Source organism: Suncus etruscus, chromosome 17, assembly GCF_024139225.1.
Source record: "Suncus etruscus isolate mSunEtr1 chromosome 17, mSunEtr1.pri.cur, whole genome shotgun sequence".
Classification (NCBI taxonomy): domain Eukaryota; kingdom Metazoa; phylum Chordata; class Mammalia; order Eulipotyphla; family Soricidae; genus Suncus; species Suncus etruscus.
The window spans coordinates 46361437-46384566 of record NC_064864.1 but is presented as its reverse complement, the minus strand read 5'-3'; the positions used below and the strand labels follow the sequence as shown (position 1 = coordinate 46384566).

General features: G+C 47.1%; 1 protein-coding gene across 1 annotated transcript in view; it reads right to left on the bottom strand.

Annotated features, from left to right (window-relative positions):
- The window catches only part of SUFU (SUFU negative regulator of hedgehog signaling), a 122875-nt gene that overhangs the window by 73668 nt on the left and 26077 nt on the right, over positions 1-23130 (bottom strand). Inside the window, exon 3 of the mRNA XM_049790882.1 lies at positions 4670-4806. Coding sequence (XP_049646839.1) covers positions 4670-4806 — 137 coding nt within the window. The remainder of the gene's footprint in view (positions 1-4669; positions 4807-23130) is intronic.

The following is a 23130-nucleotide window of genomic DNA, read 5'->3' as shown; positions in this document are numbered from 1 at the left end:
GCAGGTCAAGTCTTCAATCCAGAGACTCACTATCTTGTTAGGACACTTACTACAAGATTCCACGACACTGCATGAGTCCACTGCACCAGAACAGGGCTGGCTCAGGCACAAGTCTGCAACAGAAGTCAAGGACTTCTGAACTGTGGGGGGAACTGATTTCTTTTAGTGTGTGTATATGTATATATCTTTTGTTTATTTTTTGGGCCACACCCAGCGGTGGCACTCAGGGGTTACTCCTAGCTCTCTGATCAGAAATTGCTCTTGGCAGGCACATGGGCCCATATGGGATGCCGGGATTCGAACCACCTTTGGTCCTGGGTTGGCCGCTTGCAAGGCAAATGCCCTACCACTGTGCTATCTTCTGGCACCTTAGTATATATTTTTTAACTATCATAATGTGACATTAAAACAAAGTAATTTGGGGGCCTGAGAAATAGTGGTGGGGGAAGGGTGTTTGCCTTGCACCCAGCCAACCTGGGCTTAAGCCCAAGCATCCCATAAATTCCCCCATGTGTGCCAGGAGAGATTCCCTAATACAAAGCCATGAGTAAACACCCGAGCACCAATGGGTGTGGCCCAAAAAGCTAAAGCAAACAAACAAACAAGAAACCAAGGTCCACCATTACTGATTTTTCTGGGTGAAGAAAGATAAGGGTTAGTAGGTATGTGTCCACTGAGCAGACTCATCTGATGCAGGAGGAAAACAAAAAGCATTTCCATATTATCAATACTTTGTTTTAAAATGGGCTTTCCACTGTCACAGAAGAAAAAGACCAAGATAACTTTCTTATTCCATATAAAGTTTTATTTTTTTTGTTTGCTTTTTTTTTTTTTTTTGGCCACACCTGTTGACGCTCAGGGGTTATTCCTGGCTATGCGCTAAGAAATCACTCCGGGCTAGGGGTGACCATATGAGACAACGCGGGATCGAACCTCGGTCTGTCCTAGGCTAATGCTTACAAGACAGACAGACGCCTTAACCTCTACCACTCCCGCCCCCTCCCATATAAAGTTTTTTTTTGGGGGGGCTAGTTGATTCGGCAGGTGATTGTTACACTCCTTAGCGGATTCTGACTTTCATGGCCACCGTCCTGCTCATATAAAGTTTTAAATGTCTGGGGCTTAAGAATGCATGTAGCACAGTGGTAGAGCACTTGCCTTGCATGTATGAAACCCTGGTTTTGGCCCTTAATGTATATTTATACACACACATAAACAATTTTAACATGTCAGGAGTAATTCCGGGATGCAGAATCAAGAGTACCTCTGACCATTGTTGAATGTGCCCCCCCCCCAAAAAAAAAACCCAAAATGAAAATACAGTGTGATGCCCTGTGAACCTTCTATTGTGAAGGTGTCCCTTTATCTTTGGAATAAGTAAATGCTTTATGGAGTTAGTTTCAAGTTCTTATGACTATCTGGATCCCCAAAAATCCTTTACTGATTTATTGGTTGGTAGGCTGATTGGTTTTAAGGTCACATCTGTTTTTTTTTTTTTTTTTTTTTTTTTTTTTGTGGTTTTTGGGTCACACCCGGCAGTGCTCAGGGGTTACTCCTGGCTCCATGCTCAGAAATTGCTCCTGGCAGGCACGGGGGACCATATGGGACGCTGGGATTCGAACCGATGACCTCTTGCATGAAAGGCAAACGCCTTACCTCCATGCTATCCCTCCAGCCCCTTAAGGTCACATCTGGCAGAGCTGGGGAGAGACTACACTCCTGATGGAATCGAGGGATCATACAGTATCTGGGATAGGAATGGGGCTCCCTCATGCAAAGCATATGCCCTTGAGCCATCCAGTGGTCCTCAAACTATGGCCCGCGGGCCACATATTGTATTTGTATCTGTTTTGTTTCTTCATTGCAAAATAAGATATATGCAGTGTGCATAAGAATTCGTTCAAGGAGGCCGGGCGGTGGCGCTAGAGGTAAGGTGCCTGCCTTGCCTGCACTAGCCTAGGACGGACCGTGGTTCGATCCCCCAGTGTCCCATATGGTCCTCCAAGCCAGGAGCGACTTCTGAGCGCATAGCCAGGAGTAAACCCTGAGCGTCACCGGGTGTGGCCCAAAAACCAAAAAAAAAAAAAAAAAAAAATTCGTTCATAAGTTTTGTTTCTACTATAGTCAGACCCTCCAATAGTCTGAGAGACAGTGAACTGGCCCCCTGTTTAAAAAGTTTGAGGACCCCTGGATAAGCCATTTATCTCCCTGGCCAACCCAAATGTCTTTTTTTTTTTTTTTTTTTTTTGGTTTTGGGTCACACTCAGCCACGCTCAGGGGTTACTCCTGGCTCTGTGTTCAGAAATCACTCCTGGCAGGCTTGGGCAACCATATGGAATGCCAGAATTTGAACCACCTGAATTGGCTGCATGAAAGGCAAATGTTCTACTGCTGTGCTATCTCACCGGACCCACCAAACGTCTCTTTATTCAATTATTTTAGTATCTATTGATAATCAGCCTCGATCAATGATCATACTAGTGCCAAATCAAAGGTCTACCATCTGGGTGAAATGAACTCCTCAAATAAAATTCTGTTTTCCACACACCCACCAGTATTGTTATTTCATAGCTTAACAGCAGAACCTCATCAGCATGATTCCACCTGATATGACTCATAACACCTGTTTTACATTTCTCTCTGATCTCTATCCACCTGAGCAGGTACATTAAGTGGAAATAAACATAGGAATGTACTGGCTTAAGCAGTGACCCAAGAGTTACCTGTCAGGACAAGCCAGGGGCTACCTATATCTGAAGAGCTCCCTTTTTCTATGGAAGCACAACTTCCACACCAGTTTCCCAGAGATATTTTTTTATATTTTTATAGTAGAATTTGCTTCAGACATCCCATGAGGGAAGAGAGCAGAATACAAGGATAGCACCCAAGCTCAACTCCTCCAACCCCTATTATTGCCACCTCTTCCTGGTTAATGGTAGGTCAGTGGTCTGTTAGTCTTTATCACCCAAGTACCATGCCTAGGCCAGCTACCTTAGAGTCCCTTTGGGAAGGCAGGTAAGAAATAGACACCCCAGTTTGGCCTCTAGACAACTGAATGAGGGCCTTGCAGTGGAACTGCAAGGAATTGTGTGATGACAAAGTTTTTTTGGGGGGAGGGAAGAGAAGAGGAGAGAGAAGAGAAAGAGAAGAGGAGAGAGAGAGAGAGGAGAGGGAGAAGAAAGGAGAGGAAAGAGAGAGAGAGAGAGAGAGAGAGAGAGAGAGAGGAGAGAGAGAGAGAGAGAGGAGAGAGAGAGAGAGAGAGAGAGAGAGAGAGAGAGAGAGAGAGAGAGAGAGAGAGAGAGAGAGAGAGAGAGAGAAGGGTGTGCCTCCCACAGGCCCCACAATCCTTCCCCTTATGACAGCTAAACTTTCAACAACTGACTTCCAGGGTCTTGAAAAGGGGCCAGGGAGTTTGACCAGCCTAAAGGATGATTGCACCCCCAATTTATAGCCTAATTATAGCTATAAAGTCACTGTACTTACAGAAGCTACAGTTTTATAGTTCTCCAGATTTAGTCTCTACCAGAAACATCTGACAATGTGGCCAACCAGGACACTGAGGAGTGCCGGTTGGACCTAGCAAGTACATGTTCTCAGAAAGTCCTCCAGGTCCTTCTCTGTTCTAGAGGGCAGTTCAAGATCACAGTTTGGGGACCCTGATCTACAGACTGTTCTGTTTTTTTCTGGGCAAAGACGAATAAAAAGTCTTGAATTGGAGCTGGAGTGGTGGCGCAGAGATAAGGCGTTTGTCGGCATCCCATATGGTCCCCAAGCCAGAATCGATAGCCAGGAGTAATTCCTGAGCATACAAGGTGTGCCCCCACCCCCCAAATAGTCTTGAACTTCATGCGAAGACTTTTCCTTTTTGTTTTTGGGTAACACCCAGCGGTGCTCAGAAATCACTCCTGGCAGGCATGAGGGACCATATCGGATGCCGGGATTCGAACCACCATCCGTCCAGGATTGGCTGTGTGCAAGGAAAATGCCCTACCACTGTGCTATCTCTCCAGACCCTCATGCAAAGACTTCTAACCAAACCAAAGAATCAATGGGAAATGCTTCTGATCAGTTAGCCTAACAGGAACTCTCAGACAATACAGAGCCCACCATGAAACAGAATCCCTCACAGAGCACCACTTCAGGTCCCTTGGCAGCAGTCTTCAGAGGGCACAGAGCACAGGACAATCCCCCCCGACAGTAGCCAAACTTCTTTGCTTTAACCTTTCTGATGGTCAAGGGCCTGCCCGATCCCAGCTATCCCTCTACATGTGATGGAGAAGCCCCTGGAGATTCTCTGCCTCACCCAAGACTTAGCTACAATGAGTATGCAGGTGGGCCCCAGGAAGATTTGATCACTGGCAGTCAGAAGCAAGGAACATTCTGACCACTGGGATGGAGGAGACACAGAGTGTGGTCAGCGGCTCACTGGGAATCATACGGGTTCAGGGTGTCAGAACAGTGGTGAGGAGGACATGACAGTGACCATCTCTTCCACAGACCAGGGAGGTTACAACCTAGGAGACAGCATGCTAAACAAGCCACTCAAATGGGGTGTGAATGCTCCCAGGAAATGGCACCCTACTGAGACCCAAATATGCCTGTGAATTCCCAAAGCCAACCAGGCTTGTAGTAAAGGAACCATCATGCCAGCTGACCTCAGGGCTCTTACCTGACTGGAACACATATCTGGCCAAGCCTTGCATAAGCTCTGCAGGCCAGGTTGGTGGGGCAGACTCCCCTGTTTCTCTCTTCAGACGAAATGTCAACTCAAAGCCAAAACCACTAGGTCCATCTGTTCCTGTAAATCTGAAAGGAACACAAATACAAAAGTTTTAATTCATTACATTAGGAGAAACAATCTTGAAATAATAGTTTTTCTAGTTCAAGAATTTTTCTGGGACCGGAGAGATAGCATGGAGGTAAGGCGTTTGCCTTTCATGCAGAAGGTCGGTGGTTCGAATCCGGCATCCCATATGGTGCCCCGTGCCTGCCAGGAGCGATTTCTGAGCATAGAGCCAGGAGTGACTCCTGAGCACTGCCGGGTGTGACCCAAAAAACAAAAACCAAAAAAAAAAAAAAAAAAATTCTGGTTCTCTGTTCTGGAGGCCACAGGTCTCCTGAGAGGAGCCTCAAGGCCCTTCACCTGGGTGACTTTTTTTTGGGGGGGGGGGGGGGGCACACCCTGCAGTGCTCAGGAGTTACTCCTGGCTCTGAGCTCAGAAATCATTCCTGAAAGGCTCGCCTCCACCTGAATAAAAGGAAAGACCCCCATGACCTGTGAGAACCAAGCTCTGGTCCTGCCCTCCCCTAGCTCCAGATCCAGGGGAAGATCTGGTCCACCATACAATCTCTCTGCTGGCACCGAGGAACAGATGTTCATGGGCACTACGTACGGATGAGGCTTCCTCACTGAAAACCTTTCTGATCCACACACCTCATTCCTTAGAGCCACTAAGACGTACTAGTTCAGTAGGCTAAGAACACCTGTCCTATGGCTGCTCTCAAGAACGACAGGGGCCGGAGAGATAGCATGGAGGTAAGGCGTTTGCCTCTCATGCAGGAGGTCATCGGTTTGAATCCCGGCGTCCCATATATGGTCCTCCCGTGCCTGCCAGGAGCAATTTCTGAGCCTGGAGCCAGGAATAACCCCTGAGCACTGCCGGGTGTGACCCAAAAACCAAAAAAAAAAAAAAAAAAAAAAAAAGAACGACAGGGCACCCTCCCCCTACCTTCAACTCACCAGGAAATGAACCTCCAAACTAAGCACAAACATTGTGAAAGTTCCCCAAGGCAGATCAATGACACCTGACACCCCACATGCACCCACATCAACCAAACCTGCTCTTCCTGACAAGGGTACCCCATGTGCACTCTTCAATCACTAGGTCACTGGGAAGCAGGAATCTACTTCTGTAATCACACACATCATAGTGACAATGAAACAAAGGAGGGAATCCTGTGTCCCCAGGCAAGTCCCCACAGTAAATTATCGCTGGTGATGGAGGACTAGGGGGTGGGTGTGGGGGAGACACACCTCAGGTGCAAAAGAGGCCTAGAGGAGCTCCCAGAGCCTCAGGAAGTTTGCTGGAACTGAAAGGTTAAGAGGAACCAGAAGATAAAGCAGCAAGTAAGATGCTTTCTTGCATGAAGCAGACTTGGGTTTGATGCCTAGAACTGCATAAGCCCCTCCAGGAGTGATCCCTGAATAGAGCTAGGAGTGAGCCCAGAGCACCACTGGCTGGGCCTCAAATCCATCTCAACACACAGTTACAACAAATCATTTGCAGCAATGGCATCCTTGTGCAAACATGAGCCACAATGATACACGTGTAAACTTCTCGGCAATCAAATACAAACCATAAACAGAGAGAACCACTGACCAAGCAGCAGGAGCAGGAGGTGGGTTCTGAGAGGGTGTTGATGCATCCAGGCCCTTGGAAATTTCCACAAGGCATTTTTCATCCCCTTCCTCAGCCAGAGGCCAGACCAGGGGAGACACAGCAGAAAGTAATCTGGGCCCTGGTCTGACACCAGCCCTGGCCTTGCTGGCCTGCAGGGCAGTGCTGAAAACTCCAGTGCTTACTGTAGTGAGGCCCGCACCTGAGGAGCACCGAGAGGATGATGCCTCCTGAGATCTCCAGGATCCAGCAATGCCAGGCACATTTTTTAATTGTTTTGTTTGGGGGTGGTGCATAGGATGCTCCTGGTTCTACACTCAGGTGTCACTGAGGGGAGGATCAGGGAACCACATGGGATACTGGATTGTTTTGGGTTTTTTTGGTTGTTTTCTTTTTGTTTTGTTTTTTTGGGTCACACCCAGCACCATCCTTCTGCATGCAAGGCAAACACCCTACCTTCATGCTATCTCTCTGGCCCCGATGCTGGGGACTGAATCCAGGTTGGCTATGTGCAAGGCAAATACCATACCTGCTGTACCATCGCTATGCTCCCCGCCAATTTTATTTTCTTAAGAAAATCACCTTTTGTCTTTGTTTTGTTGGGTTTTTCTTTACAGTGATAGGAGTAAAACCCAAGGCCTTGCATGAGCTGCATCCCTGGCCATAAAACCTAAATTTTGGAGGCCTGGCTAAAAGGAAAGAAAAAAAAAAAACCTTGGCAGGACACAGCATCAACTGTTTTCATTTCACTGCTGCTTTTGGTGGGTAATTCAGTTCAAAGAGGCTGAAGAAAACAAACAGGTGGAATGGACTGCCTTCCCTGGATTTTCTTAAGATTTTCTTAAGAAAATCACCTTTTGTCTTTGTTTTGTTGGGTTTTTCTTTACAGTGATAGGAGTAAAACCCAAGGCCTTGCATGAGCTGCATCCCTGGCCATAAAACCTAAATTTTGGAGGCCTGGCTAAAAGGAAAGAAAAAAAAAAAACCTTGGCAGGACACAGCATCAACTGTTTTCATTTCACTGCTGCTTTTGGTGGGTAATTCAGTTCAAAGAGGCTGAAGAAAACAAACAGGTGGAATGGACTGCCTTCCCTGGCCACAGGCAGGTGAGAGGGGTGTGGGGGGGGGTACAGTGGGGAGCGAGAGTGCCAGGCTGACCTCACATACAAACCCTACAAAGGGGATCTGGTGGCCAGGGTAAAGAGGTTTCAAGCAGACACCAATTAGAGGCAGCTTTGTACAATGTATCAGACCCTAGCTCTGGGCTTTCATCTTGGGCCAAGAGAAATACATGAACTTCTAACCACAAAAACTTGAAAAAGAGACTAAAAGCAGCCGGTGTCTTTGGTTGTGCAAGAGGGCAAAGATGAGGCTGCAGAGGGGCCTGGCTCTGGGGAGGGTGCATGCGCGTGCACGTGTCTGCCAGCTGCCGCCACGCAGGGCTCAGGGCCAGCGCTGGGGTGGGCAGGCCAGTCCCCCCCCCCCCCGGCTGGAGTGGGGGGTGACAATGACGGGCCCAGTCAGATGGTCTCCACCTGCGTCAGTCTACCACCCACCAGACTGAGGGACACACTTCTCTAAATCTCAAACCAAGAGCATGGAATGGCCTCACATCAGAATAAATGGGTTTGGACCCGTCAGAAGGGCTCCTGTCCAGAGCAGAATGGCCAGGCAGGAGCTAACTGCAGAGGTTATTCAAACAAGAAAGGGCCCTACAGGACCTGGTATGACCTGGACACCCTCATGCTCAGGCGTCTCCGATCCGTCAGACTGGAGGACACTGACTCCGAGACAGCTCCTCTCCTGTAGACCCCATGAAGAAATACAGAGGACTGCTGCAGAAGGTGGGCTAGGGCCAGAGAAAAGAACCACATTAACACAAAGGGCTGCTCAAAACTGGCCCGTGGTCCAGGCAGGTGAAATGTCTTCCAGCAGGGACTTTTTAAGGAATATATTACAGGTTCTCCCAGCCTGGCAGGGTGGGTGGTGAGGCAATCAAATGCTGGCCGCGGGATGAAGGGAACACCCCGCAACACTTTTTCCAAGAAAAACCAGCTCAGAGGTCTTGGAGGAGAGGCAGACGGAGAGCTGTGCTCTGGAGCACTGCATCAAGAGCCGTGCCATCCAGAGGAACATCAGATCTGCCCAACAAGAGAACCCTAAACATCGATGTCAATCCACCAGGACTTGCCCCCACTTTGCCCAAAAGCCTGGCCAAGAAGTCCGGGGCTGGAGTGGTGGCGCAAGTGGTAAGGCATCTGGATGGCGTCTAGGATGGACCCCGGTTTGATCCCCTGGCATCCCATATGGTTGCTCCCAAGCCAAGAGCGATTTCTGAGTGCATAGATAGGAGTAACCCCTGAGCGTCACCGGGTGTGGCCCAAAAAGGAAAAAAGAAAGGCCCGGAGAGATAGCACAGCGGCGTTTGCCTTGCAAGCAGCCGAGTCAGGACCAAAGGTGGTTGGTTCGAATCCCGGTGTCCCATATGGTCCCCCGTGCCTGCCAGGAGTTATTTCTGAGCAGACAGCCAGGAGTCACCCCTGAGCACCGACGGGTGTGGCCCAAAAACAAAAAAAAAAAAAGAAGGGGCCGGAGAGATAGATGGAGGTAAGGCGTTTGCCTTTCATGCAGGAGGTCATCGGTTCAAATCCCGGCATCCCATATGGTCCCCAGTGTCTGCCAGGAGCAATTTCTGAGCCTGGAGCCAGGAATAACCCCTGAGCAGTGCCAGGTATGACCCAAAAACCACAAAAAAAAAAAAAAAAAAAAAAAAAACACGCAGCAGCACTCCCTGGGCCCAACGCAATACTGTTCCAGGCAGGAGACAAACAGGAGCCAGTAGAGACTTCCTGGAGGGGTACAGCAGCAGGGTGGTCACAGCTGCCCTAAGAGTTGGTCTCACGCTCAATGCCCTTCATGAGGAGGGAAATTTCCATCAGAGTCAGGGGTGGGGGGAATTATTCCACACCTCCTGGTGTGGTGCTGATGACCACGGGGAGAATGTGGACCACACATACATTGTTGGCGGGAAGCTAAAGCGGGACACTGTTCTGGAGGGCAGCTTGGCAGTTACTCAAGAAGTTACTCACTCTATACGACCCCGAGGTTCCTGGTTTCCTGGTATGGTTCCAGGAAAACCGAAAATACTTGTTCACACTAAGATGTAGCTGCTAATGCTGACAGCGGCATTATTCATAATAGCCCCAAATGGAATCAACCTCTAATAGATAAATGGATATGCAAAAAAATAGTGTTCCTGACCTGGGAATACCATGTGGTGATAAAAATGACTGATGTATCAGTACTTACAATTGACACCTATAACAAGGATAAAGCCCCCAAACACTATGCTATGTAAATGATGCAGATACAAAAAAAGCCATATCAAGGTTCCATGTATGTGAAATTTCCAGAATAGATAAATTCAGGGACAAAAAAAGTAGACAGACAGTTACTAGGACTCACAGGAGAGGAAATGAAAAGACAGGTAAAGGGCTTCTTGGAGGGGAGAACAGAATGAGAATGTTCTAGAATTAAACAGCTGGATGGTTGCATGAACTTAAAGCATACTAAACCACTTAAGAGTACACTTTAGGGGCCGGGAAGGTGGCGCTAGAGATAAGGTGTCTGCCTTGTAAGTGCTAGCCAAGGAACGGACCGCGGTTCGATCCCCCGGCGTCCCATATGGTCCCCCCAAGCCAGGGGCAATTTCTGAGCACTTAGCCAGGAGTAACCCCTGAGCATCAAACGGGTGTGGCCCAAAAACCAAAAAAAAAAAAAAAAAAAAAAGAGTACACTTTGGGGGCTGCAGAGATAGCATGGAGGTAAGGCGTTTGCCTTTCATGCAGGAGGTCATCGGTTCGAATCCCGGCGCCCCATATGGTCCCCTGTGCCTGCCAGGAGCAATTTCTGAGCCTGGAGCCAGAAATAACCCCTGAGCGCTGCCGGGTGTGACCCAAAAACCACAAAAAAAAAAAAAAAAAAAGAGTAGACTTTGGGGGCCCGGAGAGATAGCACAGTGGTGTTTGCCTTGCAAGCAGCCAATCCAGGACCTAAGGTGGTTGGTTCGAATCCCAGTGTCCCATATGGTCCCCCGTGCCTGCCAGGAGCTATTTCTGAGCAGACAGTCAGGAGTAATCCCTGAGCACTGCCGGGTGTGGCCCAAAAAAAAAAAAAAAAAAAAAAAAAGAGTAGACTTTGGGGGCCCGGAAAGATAGCACAGCGGCATTTGCCTTGCAAGCAGCCGATCCAGGACCAAAGGTGGTTGGTTCGAATCCCGGTGTCCCATATGGTCCCCTGAGCCTGCCAGCAGCAATTTCTGAACAAAGAGCTAGGACTAAATAAATAAATAGATAAATAGATAAATAAATAAATAGAAATAATAAAATCCAGGGACCATAGATATAGCACAACAGTAGGGCGTTTGCCTTGCACACAGATGGATGGTGGTTCAAATCCCGGCATCCCATATGGTCCCCCAAGCCTGCCAGGAGTGATTTCTGAGTGCAGAGTCAAGAGTAACCCCTGAGCGTTGCCTGGTGTGACCCAAAAACAAACAACAACAAATCCAACTCTGAAGAATTCTATAAATCAGAATGGTTTATATAAATAAAAAAAGATTAGTGACCCTGGCACCAGAAGGATACAGGGGTTAGGTTAAGATGTATGCACATGGTTGTATGTGTCCAATCCTGCTTCAGTTCAGCAAAGGTAGTTCTAGAGGCCCACAGCACCGCCAGCAGCACTGCAAGCTCTGGCTCTCAACTCAGAAGTGAATACCATAGCTCAGCCTGCTGAGCAGTTCTGAGACTCCACCTCTCCAAGCCATACTGTTAACCACCCCCTAATAAAAGGCTGGTTACCTACAGGCAATAAATAGCTAAGTCTGAGGTAGAAAGAACTTCAGGTGTACAGGAAAATATTTTTCTGAATATAAGCTTTTGTGCAGTTTTCATTTTGAAATAAAAAATGATGCTTTCACATATTCAATATATTTAAAAAATGGGTGCTTGGGAGGGGATCCTGAGACAAAGGTAGAGGGAAGCAGACACTGGGGGAAGGTGGGGTGATGGAATGGCTGTCAAAAACATAAAAATGCCCTTCTGGGGACCGGAGAGATAGCATGGAGTTAAGGTGTTTGCTTTTCATGCAGGAGGTCATTGGTTCGAATCCCTGTGTCCCATATGGTCTCCCGTGCCTGCCAGGAGCAATTTCTGAGCCTGGAGTCAGGAATAACCCCTGAGCACTGCCAGGTGTGACCCAAAAACCACACACACACACACACACACACAAAGCCCTTCTGTGAATAGTACTGTCCATCACAGTGGGCAAATAAAAAAATCAAAAAGGCTGGGAGAAATTATGAAAATATAATACAAACAAATAAATTAACTAAATTTAAAATGAACAGAAAAGGTGAGGGAGGAAGAAACTCAAGTACTCTTTCTCAGTGTGTTGGTGATAAAGCCTCAGGCTAAAGACAAAAGAATAATAACAAATATTGAGCTCCAGTTAGTGGTTTATTTTTGCAGTATTAGTAATTCTGAAATTACCTTCTAATTATAAATGTACATATATTACAGATAATGCAAGCCATGTCTCTCTCACTATTAAACAATGCCAGGTTAGAATTATGCACTTAGGGGCCGGCAAGATAGCATGGCGTTTGCCTTTCATGCAGAAGGTCGGTGGTTCGAATCCCGTCATCCCATATGGTCCCCTGAACCTGCCAGGAGCGACTTCTAAGCATAGAGCCAGGAGTAACCCCTGATGAGCACTGCCGGGTGTGACCCCTCCCAAAAAAAAGAATTATGCACTTAGAGGGCTGAAGTGATAGATAACTGAGTAGGGTGCTTGCTTTATACATGGGGAGATCTGGGTTCAATCCCCAGCAAAAATCCCATATGGCCCCCCAGTACCTCCCTAAAACCAAAACAGAAAGAATGAAAAGAGCAGAAAACAAAGAATTAAAAAAAAAAAAGAAAGAAAAACATGATCCAGGACCAAAGGTGGTTGGTTCGAATCCCGGTGTCCCATATGGTCCCCCGTGCCTGCCAGGAGCTATTTCTGAGCAGACAGCCAGGAGTAACCCCTGAGCACCACCGGGTGTGGCCCAAAAAACAAAAAAACAAAAACAAAAACAAAAACAAAAAAAACAGAGGGGGGCTACAGCGATAGCGCATTTGCCTTGCACATAGCTGATCCTGGACAGATGGTGGTTTGAATCCTGGCATCCCAGATGACCCCTTGAGCCAGGAGCAATTTCTGAACACATAACCAGGAGTAACCCCTGAGCATCACTGGGGGTGGCCCCAAACCAAAATAATAATAATAATAATAATAATAATAATAATAATAATAATAATAATAAAAAAGGAGAGAAGGCTGGAGAGATAGCATGGAGGTAAGGCATTTGCCTTGCATGCAGAAGGACAGTGGTTAGAATCCTGGCATTCATATGGTCCCCTGAGCCTGCCAGGAGCGATTTCTGAGTGTAGAGCCAGAAGTAACCCCTGAGCGCTGCCGGGCATGACCCAAAAAAAAAAAAAAAAAAAAAAAAAGTAGAGAACAGAAAAGCTATATAGCAGGAGTAGCAAACAAGTTCGACACAAAGAGCCAAAATTTTAAACTGTGAGTCAGAGAGCCACACCACGCAGTGATCTGCCAAAACAGACAAACGCTCACACAAAAGCATCTAATTTTAACAATAATCTATTAAACACATATTGCATTTTGCCATTTTGAGTGAGGGTAAAAACCCTGTTCGCCACCCCTGCTATATAGGATAGCGTCCAAAGAAAACCTAGTCTTATGCTAAGTTCCTCCCCACATGGGGATTCCCTTCTCCTTTCTTCTCTACTTCTCAATAAAACTTTCAACTTTATAATTCTAAAAAAAGACAAACAATATGCACATCATAGAGTTCCAAAGGAGAAAAGGGGAGGGGCAGTTTTTAATTTTTTTATTTAAACAACTTTTTTTTTGGTTTTTGGGCCACACCCGGTGGTGCTCAGGGGTTACTCCTGGCTGTCTGCTCAGAAACAGCTCCTGGCAGGCACGGGGGACCAGATGGGACGCCGGGATTCGAACCAACCACCTTTGGTCCTGGATCGGCTGCTTGCAAGGCAAACACCGCTGTGCTATCTCTCCGGGCCCTAAACAACTTTATTACATACATGATTGCGTTTGGGTTTCAGTCATGTAAAGAACACCACCCATCACCAGTGCAACATTTCCATCACCAATGTCCCAAATCTCCTTTCTCCCCACCCAACCCCCACCTGTATTCTAGACAGGCTTTCTATTTCCCTCATACATTCTCATTATTAGGATAGTTCAAAACGTAGTTATTTCTCTAACTGAACTCATCCCTGTTTGTGGTGAGCTTCATGAGGTGAGCTGTAACTTCTAGCTCTTTTCTCTTTTGTGTCTGAAAGTTATTATTGCAAGAATGTCTTTCATTTTTCTTAAAACCCATAGATGAGTGAGACCATTCTGCGTCTTTCTCTCTCTTATTTCACTCAGCATAATAGATTCCATGTACATCCATGTATAGGAAAATTTCATGACTTCATCTCTCCTGACAGCTGCATAATATTCCATTGTGTATATGTACCACAGTTTCTTTAGCCATTCATCTGTTGAAGGGTATCTTGGCTGTTTCCAGAGTCTTGCTATGGTAAATAGTGCTGCAATGAATATAGGTGTAAGGAAGGGACTTTTGTATTGTATTTTTGTGTTCCTAGGGTATATTCCTAGGAGTGGGATAGCTGGGTCGTATGGGAGCTCGATTTCCAGTTTTTGGAAGAATCTCCATATTGCTTTCCATAAAGGTTGAACTATACAGCATTCCTACCAGCAGTGGATAAGAGTTCCTTTCTCTCCACATCCCTGCCAACACTGCTTGTTCTCATTCTTTGGCAGTTTTTTTTTTTGTTTTTTTTTTTTTGGTTTTTGTTTTTTTTTTTTGGTTTTTGGGCCACACCCTGTGACGCTCAGGGGTTACTCCTGGCTATGCGCTCAGAAGTTGCTCCTGGCTTCTTGGGGGACCATATGGGACGCCGGGGGATCGAACCGCGATCCGTCCTAGGCTAGTGCAGGCAAGGCAGGCACCTTACCTTCAGCGCCACCACCCGGCCCCTCTTTGGCAGTTTTTAATTGTAGTTTAGGGAACATGGTTGCAAAAGTACTGACATTTATGTCTTTAATGTACAAAGTTACTATAGTGGTCAGAGACCATAGAAGAGTTAGGATGCATGCAAGCCTAGGATAAGCCTGACCCATATTTAAATCCTGGTACCATATGAGCCCCCAAGCATCCCAGATGCATCCTTAGAGGGCCCCAGCACCACCAGGGTGGCTTGGGTATCCCTGACACCACAGGATCTCTGCAGCATCACATCCTCAGGACTTTGCATTGAACATTGGGGCCAATTGTCACATCACCTAAGAGGACATTGTGGGAGGCTGGAGAGATAGTCCAGAGGTTAGAGCACTTGCCTTATACAAGGCCAACCCTGGCTCGATCTCCAGCAACCTATATGGTCCTCTGAGCTCTGCTAAAATAATCCCTTGCCTCACTACCAAGTGTTGGGGATCAGGAGAGCCTGCTTAGAAAGCTCTTCTTTCATGTCTAAAGGCTACCTTGCAAGTATGAGGCTATGAAACCAGAATTTGCTGAGTCCCACTGCCTGATTCCCTACACACTTCCAGCCAAGCCATAGCTACATGTGTGCAAGAACACCTTAGGAGTATCATCCTTGAGAGAAGGTGTGTGTGAGCTTAGAAAGGACAATGACCACCGAAGCAAGCCCAGGAGAGCACCATAAAGTGTGACCCCCAACAAGCAAACTAAAAATAAAAGTGAGAATGGTGTGTGTGTGTGTGTGTGTGTGAGAGAGAGAGAGAGAGAGAGAGAGAGAGAGAGAGAGAGAGAGAGAGAAAGGGGGAGAGAAAGAGAGAGAGAAAGGGGGAGAGAAAGAAAGGGGGAGAGAAAGAAAGGGGGAGAGAAAGAGGGGGAGACAGAGACAGAGACAAAGTCAGTTGAGCAACCCAAATGCTCCAAGCCTGCAAATCAATGTGCTTTAAATCAGCAACTTCAGGCCGATCTGTTAAGAGCAAGAAGGCTGGAAACAAACCACAGTTCACTGACCTACCTAAACTGCCAGGCAGGGTCGCAGAGTGGTGTAAAAGTAATTCCTGGCAACTCATAAGATTCCCCAAGCCTACCAGGAGTGATCCCTGAGCACAGAGCCAGGAGAGTCCTGAACACCACTGAGTGTGACCCCAAAACAAACAAAAAAGGTTAAATTGGTGATTTGGGGGGTGGAGGGGTGTTATGGGCCACACCCAGCTCAATGATGACTCCTGCTCTGCACTCAGAAATTCTGGAATGGAGCCAGTGTGGTGGTGCAAGGGGTAAGGTGTCTGTCTTGCCCACGCTAGCCTAGAACGGACTGCGGTTAGATCCTCTGGCGTCCCATATGGAACACAAGCCAGGAGAGATTTCTGAGCGCATAGCCAGGTGTAACCTGGCCCAAAAAACAAAAAAAAAAAAAAAAAGAGAGAGAAGAAGAAGAAGAAGAAGAAGAAGAAGAAGAAGAAGAAGAAGAAGAAGAAGAAGAAGAAGAAGAAGAAGAAGAAGAAGAAGAAGAAGGAAGAAGAAGAAAAGAAGAAGAAAAGAAGGAGGAAGAGGAAGAGGGGGAGGTGGAGGAGGAGGAGGGGGAAGAGGAGGAGGAAGAGGAAGAAGAAGAAGAAAGAAGAAGAAGAAGAAAAGAAGAAGAAGAAGGAGAAGGAAGAAGAGGAGGAGAAGGAGGAGGAGGAGAAGAAGAAGAAGAAGAAGAAGAAGAAGAAGAAGAAGAAGAAGGAAGAAGAAGGAAGAAGAAGAAGAAAAGAAGAAGAAGGAGGAAGAGGAAGAGGAAGAGTGGGGAGGTGGAGGAGGAGGAGGAGGGGGGAGGAGGAGGGGGGAGGAGGAGGAGGAGGAAGAGGAAGAGGAAGAAGAAGAGAAGGAGGAGGAGGAGAAGGAGAAGGAGAAGGAGAAGAAGAAGAAGAAGAAGAAGAAGAAGAAGAAGAAGAAGAAGAAGAAGAAGAAGAAGAAGAAGAAGAAGAAGAAGAAGAAGAAGAAGAAGAAGAAAGAAGAAGAAAAGAAGAATAAAAGAAGGAGGAAGAGGAAGAGGGGGGAGGTGGAGGAGGAGGGGGGAGGTGGAGGAGGAGGAGGAGAAGGAGAAGAAGAAAGACGAAGACGGAAGAAGAAGAAGAAGAAAGAAGAAAGAAGAAAGAAGAAAGAAGAAAGAAGAAAGAAGAAGAAGAAGAAGAAGAAGAAGAAGAAGAAGAAGAAGAAGAAGAAGAAGAAGAAGAAGAAGAAGAAGAAGAAGAAGAAGAAGAAGAAGAAGAAGAAGAAGAAGAAGAAGAAGAAGAAGAAGAAGAAGAAGAAGAAGAAGAAGAAGAAGAAGAAGAAGAAGAAGAAGAAGAAGAAGAAGAAGAAGAAGAAGAAGAAGAAGAAGAAGAAGAAGAAGAAGAAGAAGAAGAAGAAGAAGAAGAAGAAGAAGAAGAAATAATTACTCCTGGCAGGTTTGGGGGACCTAAGGTATGCTGGGATCAAATCTGCGTTGGCTGCATGCAAGGAAATGCCTTCATTGTGTTATCACTCCAGGCCCTAAATTTGTGATTTGTAACACAGCCAGTAACCCCCCTGAACTCTTCCAGTTCCTGGCCTTGTAAGGCTGACCAGTGTGGAGCGCCTGAACTCTCTGGCTTCCAACTGAATCCAGGCCTTGAGATCTCAGATAGGAAGGAGGAGAGGAGGTCATGCCCTTGGTCAGAGGCCCCTGCTAAGGAAAACTCTACCCAACTCTCCTGGAAGGTCCTTGGTCTCATTGTCTATGTCCCAGGACACTGTGAACTGGCAGCCCACCAGCTGCCAGCTACTGTACTGCCCTCCACAATGCTGTGAATTCAGAATCAAATAGCTCAGGACCAGAGCAATAGCACAGTTATCGATAGAGCATTTGCCCTGCACGCAGCTGACCCAGACCAGACCAAGTTCGATTCGCAGGATCTCATATGATCACCCGAAAAATCACCAGGAGCGATTTCTGAGCACCGCTTGGTGTGGCCCAAAAACAAAAACAAAAACCAAAGAAAAAACAAAAAAGAAAAGAAAAAATATCTCTCAAGTTTTACTACTTCACTGTTCTTACTTTGTTCAGTTTTTTGGGTGTTCAGCAATGCTTGGGTGCTACTCTAAGTTGGGCATTAGGCCATCACTTCAGAGGATGCCTGCAACTAGATCCTGACACAAACACACACCCCAGCGCTGAGTCCTCCTCAAACCTCGTACACCAATCTTAGAAGGTGTTAAATAGATCTCAGCTGACCAACATCCAAGGATATACACAGCTGCAGAGCCAAAAAGAGGCAAATCTGACATCTCCTAAACTGTTTTGAAACGGTGTTTTAACTATCTTTACATACTAGTACCTCTGTAAAAATTTTACCATGTAAGTTAAGATATATAAGCATATTTCAGAAGATTTGCAACACCTTTGAGGTGTGCTATCTCTCCGGGCCCCACTGAGCACTATTTCTAAGCGCTGCTAACTGCCTGGTAAAACCCAAAACCCACCCTCCAAAACAAACAAACAAACCCAGAGGCCTGAGAAATAGTTGTGGCTCAGAGCACTTGAAAGTCTTAAGTTCAGGGCCAGAGAGATAGCATGGAAGTAAGGTGTTTACCTTTCATGTAGAAGGTCATTGGTTCGAATTCCGGGTCCCCCGTGCCTGCGGGTGTGACCCAAAAACCACAAAAAGAATTAGACATTGTCTTTTGGGCCCAGAGAGATAGCACAGCGATGTTTGCCTTGCAAGCAGCTGATCCAGGACCAAAGGTGGTTGGTTCGAATCCTGGTGTCCCATATGGTGTGTCCCCCGTCCAGGAGCAATTTCTGAGCAGACAGCCAGGAGTAACCCCTGAGCACCGCCGGATGTGGCCCAAAAACCAAAAACCAAAAAAAAAAAAAATTCTAAGTTCATAAGTCCAAATCCCCAGAGTCCCATAGATGCCAAGCATGGTCCTAGCCTCTGTGTTGAGATTGCCAATTTTCGGCTGCCCTGCAAACTCCACAGAAAGAGAGTGACCCTCAGTAAGCACTGCAACTAAAAAGATGTGTGCACACCATGACCAGGGGTGTGACCTCTGGTGAACACCAGAGCCTAACTGTGCTTGGATAAAGAATGGGGCCCAGTGAGCCGCTGTAGTGATGTCAAGAACACCTCGTGGCCTGAGCACAAGCTCTGCAACTTGATGTGTGACCACAACTAAAATGTGCAAGCACCACTGTCAGGCATGAGCACAGACCCAGACACAAAGAAAAACACCAACAAAAGGCGAGAAAAGAAACTTTTTAAAAACAGGCAACAAGGGTACAAGAGATAGACAGTGGGTAAGGTATTTTTGCCTCTCATGGTCTGCTTAGCCCTGCCAGGAAGAAGCCCTAAGCATGGCTGGATGTGTTCCAAAATCCAAAATAAACAAAGAACCCAGAAGCCTTCCTCTCTATCACTACCAAATGCTGACTCTACTGCCATATCCTAATGGCTTTTCTCATCCATCACTCTGGCCATGGCTTCATTTAGAGAAAATAAACTCATCACTCAACTCTGTTCTCCCGCATTTAATGTTACTGCATCCCAGGCCCCAAACCCCACTCCAATCATCCCATCATACCTCCCCTTTATTGTATTTCACTGCATGATCACTGAAAACTTTTCTTTGTTTTTTTGGCCACACCCGGTGATGCTCAGGAGTGACTCCTGGCTATGTGCTCATAAACTGTCCCTGGCTTGGAGGACCATATGGGACACCGGGGGATCGAACTACGGTCTCCATCCTAGGTTAGTCACGTGCAAGGCAAATGCCCTACTGTTGTGCCACCGCTCTGGTGGCTGATTTTTGTTTTGTTTTTTAAAAAAAGTTGGTGTGATCATTCTGTGAAACTTTTATAAAGATTCTAAAACAAATTTTGGGGCTGAAACACAAGGAGTGATGATTATGCAGTAATAGCAATCACATGGTGAAAATGAATACTTTGTTAAATGTCACCATGTTTTTTGGGAGGAGGGGGTATACCTGGTAGCGCTCAGGGGTTACTCCTGCCTCTGCACTCAGAAATCGCTCCTTTGGGGCCGGGCGGTGGCGCTGGAGGTAAGGTGCCTGCCTTGCCTGCGCTAGCCTAGGACGGACCGCGGTTCGATCCCCCGGCGTCCCATATGGTCCCCATATGTTGCCAGGAGCAACTTCTGAGCGCATAGCCAGGAGTAACCCCTGAGCGTCACAGGGTGTGGCCCAAAAACCAAAAAAAAAAAAAAAGAAATCGCTCCTTCACAGTGTTTAAATAAAGATATTGTTATTGGGCCCGGAGAGATAGCACAGCGGCATTTGCCTTGCAAACAGCCGATCCAGGACCAAAGGTGGTTGGTTCGAATCCCGGCGTCCCATATGGTCCCCCGTGCCTGCCAGGAGCTATTTCTGAGCAGGCAGCCAGGAGTAAACCCTGAGCAACGCTGGGTGTGGCCCTCCCAATAAAAGATATTATTATTTTGGTTTTTGGGCCACACCCGGCGGTGCTCAGGGGTTACTCCTGGCTGTCTGCTCAGAAATAGCTCCTGGCAAGCACAGGGGACCATATGGGACACCCGGATTCGAACCAACCACCTTAGGTCCTGGATCGGCTGCTTGCAAGGCTGTGCTATCTCTCCGGGCCCAAGATTTTTTTTTTTTTAAATCGCTCCTGGGGGACCATATGGGATACTAGGAATGGAATCCGTGTCAGCAGCATGCAAGGCAAACATCCTACCCAACTATGTTATTGCTCAGATCCCTATGAATGTCATAATGTTTTAAGCTGGGGTAATCCTGGGCTGACCTCAGCGTAGTTTAAGTTGCTAATGCTTATGTGGCTGTTGGTTGGAGACCAATACAGACATACCCAGAAGTGCTCAGAAGTCAAAAGAATGAGCAGGCAATGCAGAGTGAGCAGGGAGGCCCAGGTTACTGAGAGCAAAACTCAGTTCTGCCGGTTGCTAGGCATGGATGCTCCCATTTAAATGATCTTTGACCCTAAATGTCACATTCTCCCTATTGCCTTCAAACTCTCCAACCTCATTTTGCCCCACTGTCCTTGCTAAACCACAGACGCACTGGACTGCTTTCTGTTTCTTGAAAACCATGGTCCTTCCTACCTCAGGGCCTTACACTTGATACTTTTATGGTCTTCACACAATCAAGCCAAGTTGGCAGCACCAGCTACATAAAATAAAACCAACAGTGTCCGTGGAGTTGTATTATGTGACAGTCCTGGCTATCACTAAGCTGTCAGATCAAATGCTACAGTCTTCGAGGAAGTTTTCCCAATTACCTAAATGTGCCCTCTCTGCCCTTATTAACCTCGTCTTCTACCTAAAGACTCTCAAGTGCATTATTCCTGCTTTATTTTCATACATGACACTCGATCTAAAAATGATGCATACCGTATGTAATTCCTCAGAAGAATGGAAGGTCTGGCCAGAGGCACAGCTCAGTGGTAAAGCACATGCCTCACATGTGTGAGAGGGCCAGAGAGATAATACAATGAATAAGGCATGTGCCTTGCACACAGCTGACCAGTTTTGATCCCCAGCATCCCCAACAGTAATTCTTGAGTACAGAGTCAAGAATAACCCCTAGGATTGTGAAGAATGGCCCCCCAATCGAAAGAATCATATTGTGAGGCTCTAGCTCAATCCCTGACCCTACATAAAAACAAAAAAAGCACAAGAGCAGAACCCTTGTCCATGGGGCTCCATAGTACCATAGGACTTAACAGAGCCCCCAACATGTGGACAGGTGCAGTAGCACTTAAGAGAAATGATCAAGGTTGGGACCAGAGAGTACAGTAGGTAGGGCCCTTGCCTTGCAAGCAATAAAGCCAGCTTTCTTCCCCAATATTCCATATGGTCCCCTGAGCCTGCCAGGAGCAGGAATAAGCCCTGAGCACTGCTAAAACAAACAAAAATAATCAAGGACATTTTTTTCCAGCCACACCCTGTGACACTCAGGGGTTACTCCTGGCTATATGCTCAAAAATTGCTCCTGATTTGGGGGAACATATGAGATGCTGGGGGATCAAACCCGAGGGTCCGTCCTAGGCTTACCACTAGCGTCACTGCGCTTGGCCCAAGGACTTTTTTTTTTTTTTTTTTTTTGGTTTTTGGGCCACACCCGGCGTTGCTCAGGGGTTACTCCTGGCTGTCTGCTCAGAAATAGCTCCTAGCAGGCACTGGGGGACCATGTGGGATGCCAGGATTCCAACCAACCACCTTAGGTCCTGGGTTGGCTGCTTGCAAGGCAAACACTGCTGTGCTATCTCTCCAGCCCCCAAGAACATTTTTTTTTTTTTTTGCCACACCCGGCATTGCTCAGGGGTTACTCCTGGCTGTCTGCTCAGAAATAGCTCCTGGCAGGCACTGGGGGGTGGGGGGGGGCGCCATATGGGACACCGGGATTCGAACCAACCACCTTTGGTCTTGGATCGGCTGCTTGCAAGGCAAACGCTGCTGTGCTATCTCTCCGGGCCCCTAGGACATTTTTTAAATGTGCTTTGTGTACCCCATCTCAGTAAAGCAAGGTCTGCACATATTTTGTCAGTCATATACAGTCTACCCAATAAATGCTCTGAACTTTAAGAAGAGTCTGCAACTCCTGTGGAGCAGAGTCCAGATCAAAGTGATCTCCCTGAATAAGCTCCATGTTCACACTTGGAGTGACCAAGAGAATTCGTGGCCTCTCTAGGAGAATCCAAGAGCTGCCTCCACTTTACTTGGTCATTCAACCAGTAAGTGCAGATGCAACAAATCAAGTAGTGCCATGTACTCAGTGGTTTAGTTGTCTTATTCATGGGATGCTTGTGTCCCATTAAGGAGTGGACACGAGGGGAGTAGGTAAAGTTCAATGCTGATGAAGAAATTGAGGCAGGAAAGAGGGACAAGCTTTGTGGAAGGAGTGGGGTTAGAGGGAGCCCATTTGTTTTTGTCTGTTTTTGTTTTGGGGGGTCACACCTGTGGTACTCAGGACTTATTCATAGCTCTGCTCTCTGGTGTCCAGGGAACTACATAGGATTCTAGGGATTGAACCCAGGTCAGCAGCATACAAGGCAAGTGCTCTCCCCACTTTGCTATCTCTCCAAGACCATAGGGATCCTATTTTATTTTATCTATATTTATTTATTTTTATTAACTTGGCAGCACTGAGGTTACTCCTGACTCCATACTCAGAAATCACTCCTGGCAGGCTCAGTGGACCATATGAGATACTGGAGTGCCCGGGTCAACTACGTGGCAAAGCAAACTCCGTACCCGCTGTGCTATCTCTCTGATCCTAAGAATCCTATATTAAAGTTTGGGAAAGCCTGGCTAGGAGATGATGTTTGAGAGAAGAGCCTGGAGGTGACAGTGAGGCCCAAAACTGTTTGTAGTAGGCAGGTAGGAGGCCACAGGTGCCTGGGCCCTGGGGAAGGACAGTGCAGGTACTGTGGAGAAACAGCAAGAGGGTGAGGGTAGGTAGAACAGGGTAAAGGAGAGGAAGAGCAGGAAGCAGCGATGGGCTAGACTGGAGGACTTCAGAAGCCAAGGCCTTTGGCTTTACCCCAAGAGAGAGGAAGCCAGGGCTCAGTTCTGGGCAAAGGAGTGACAGAAGCCG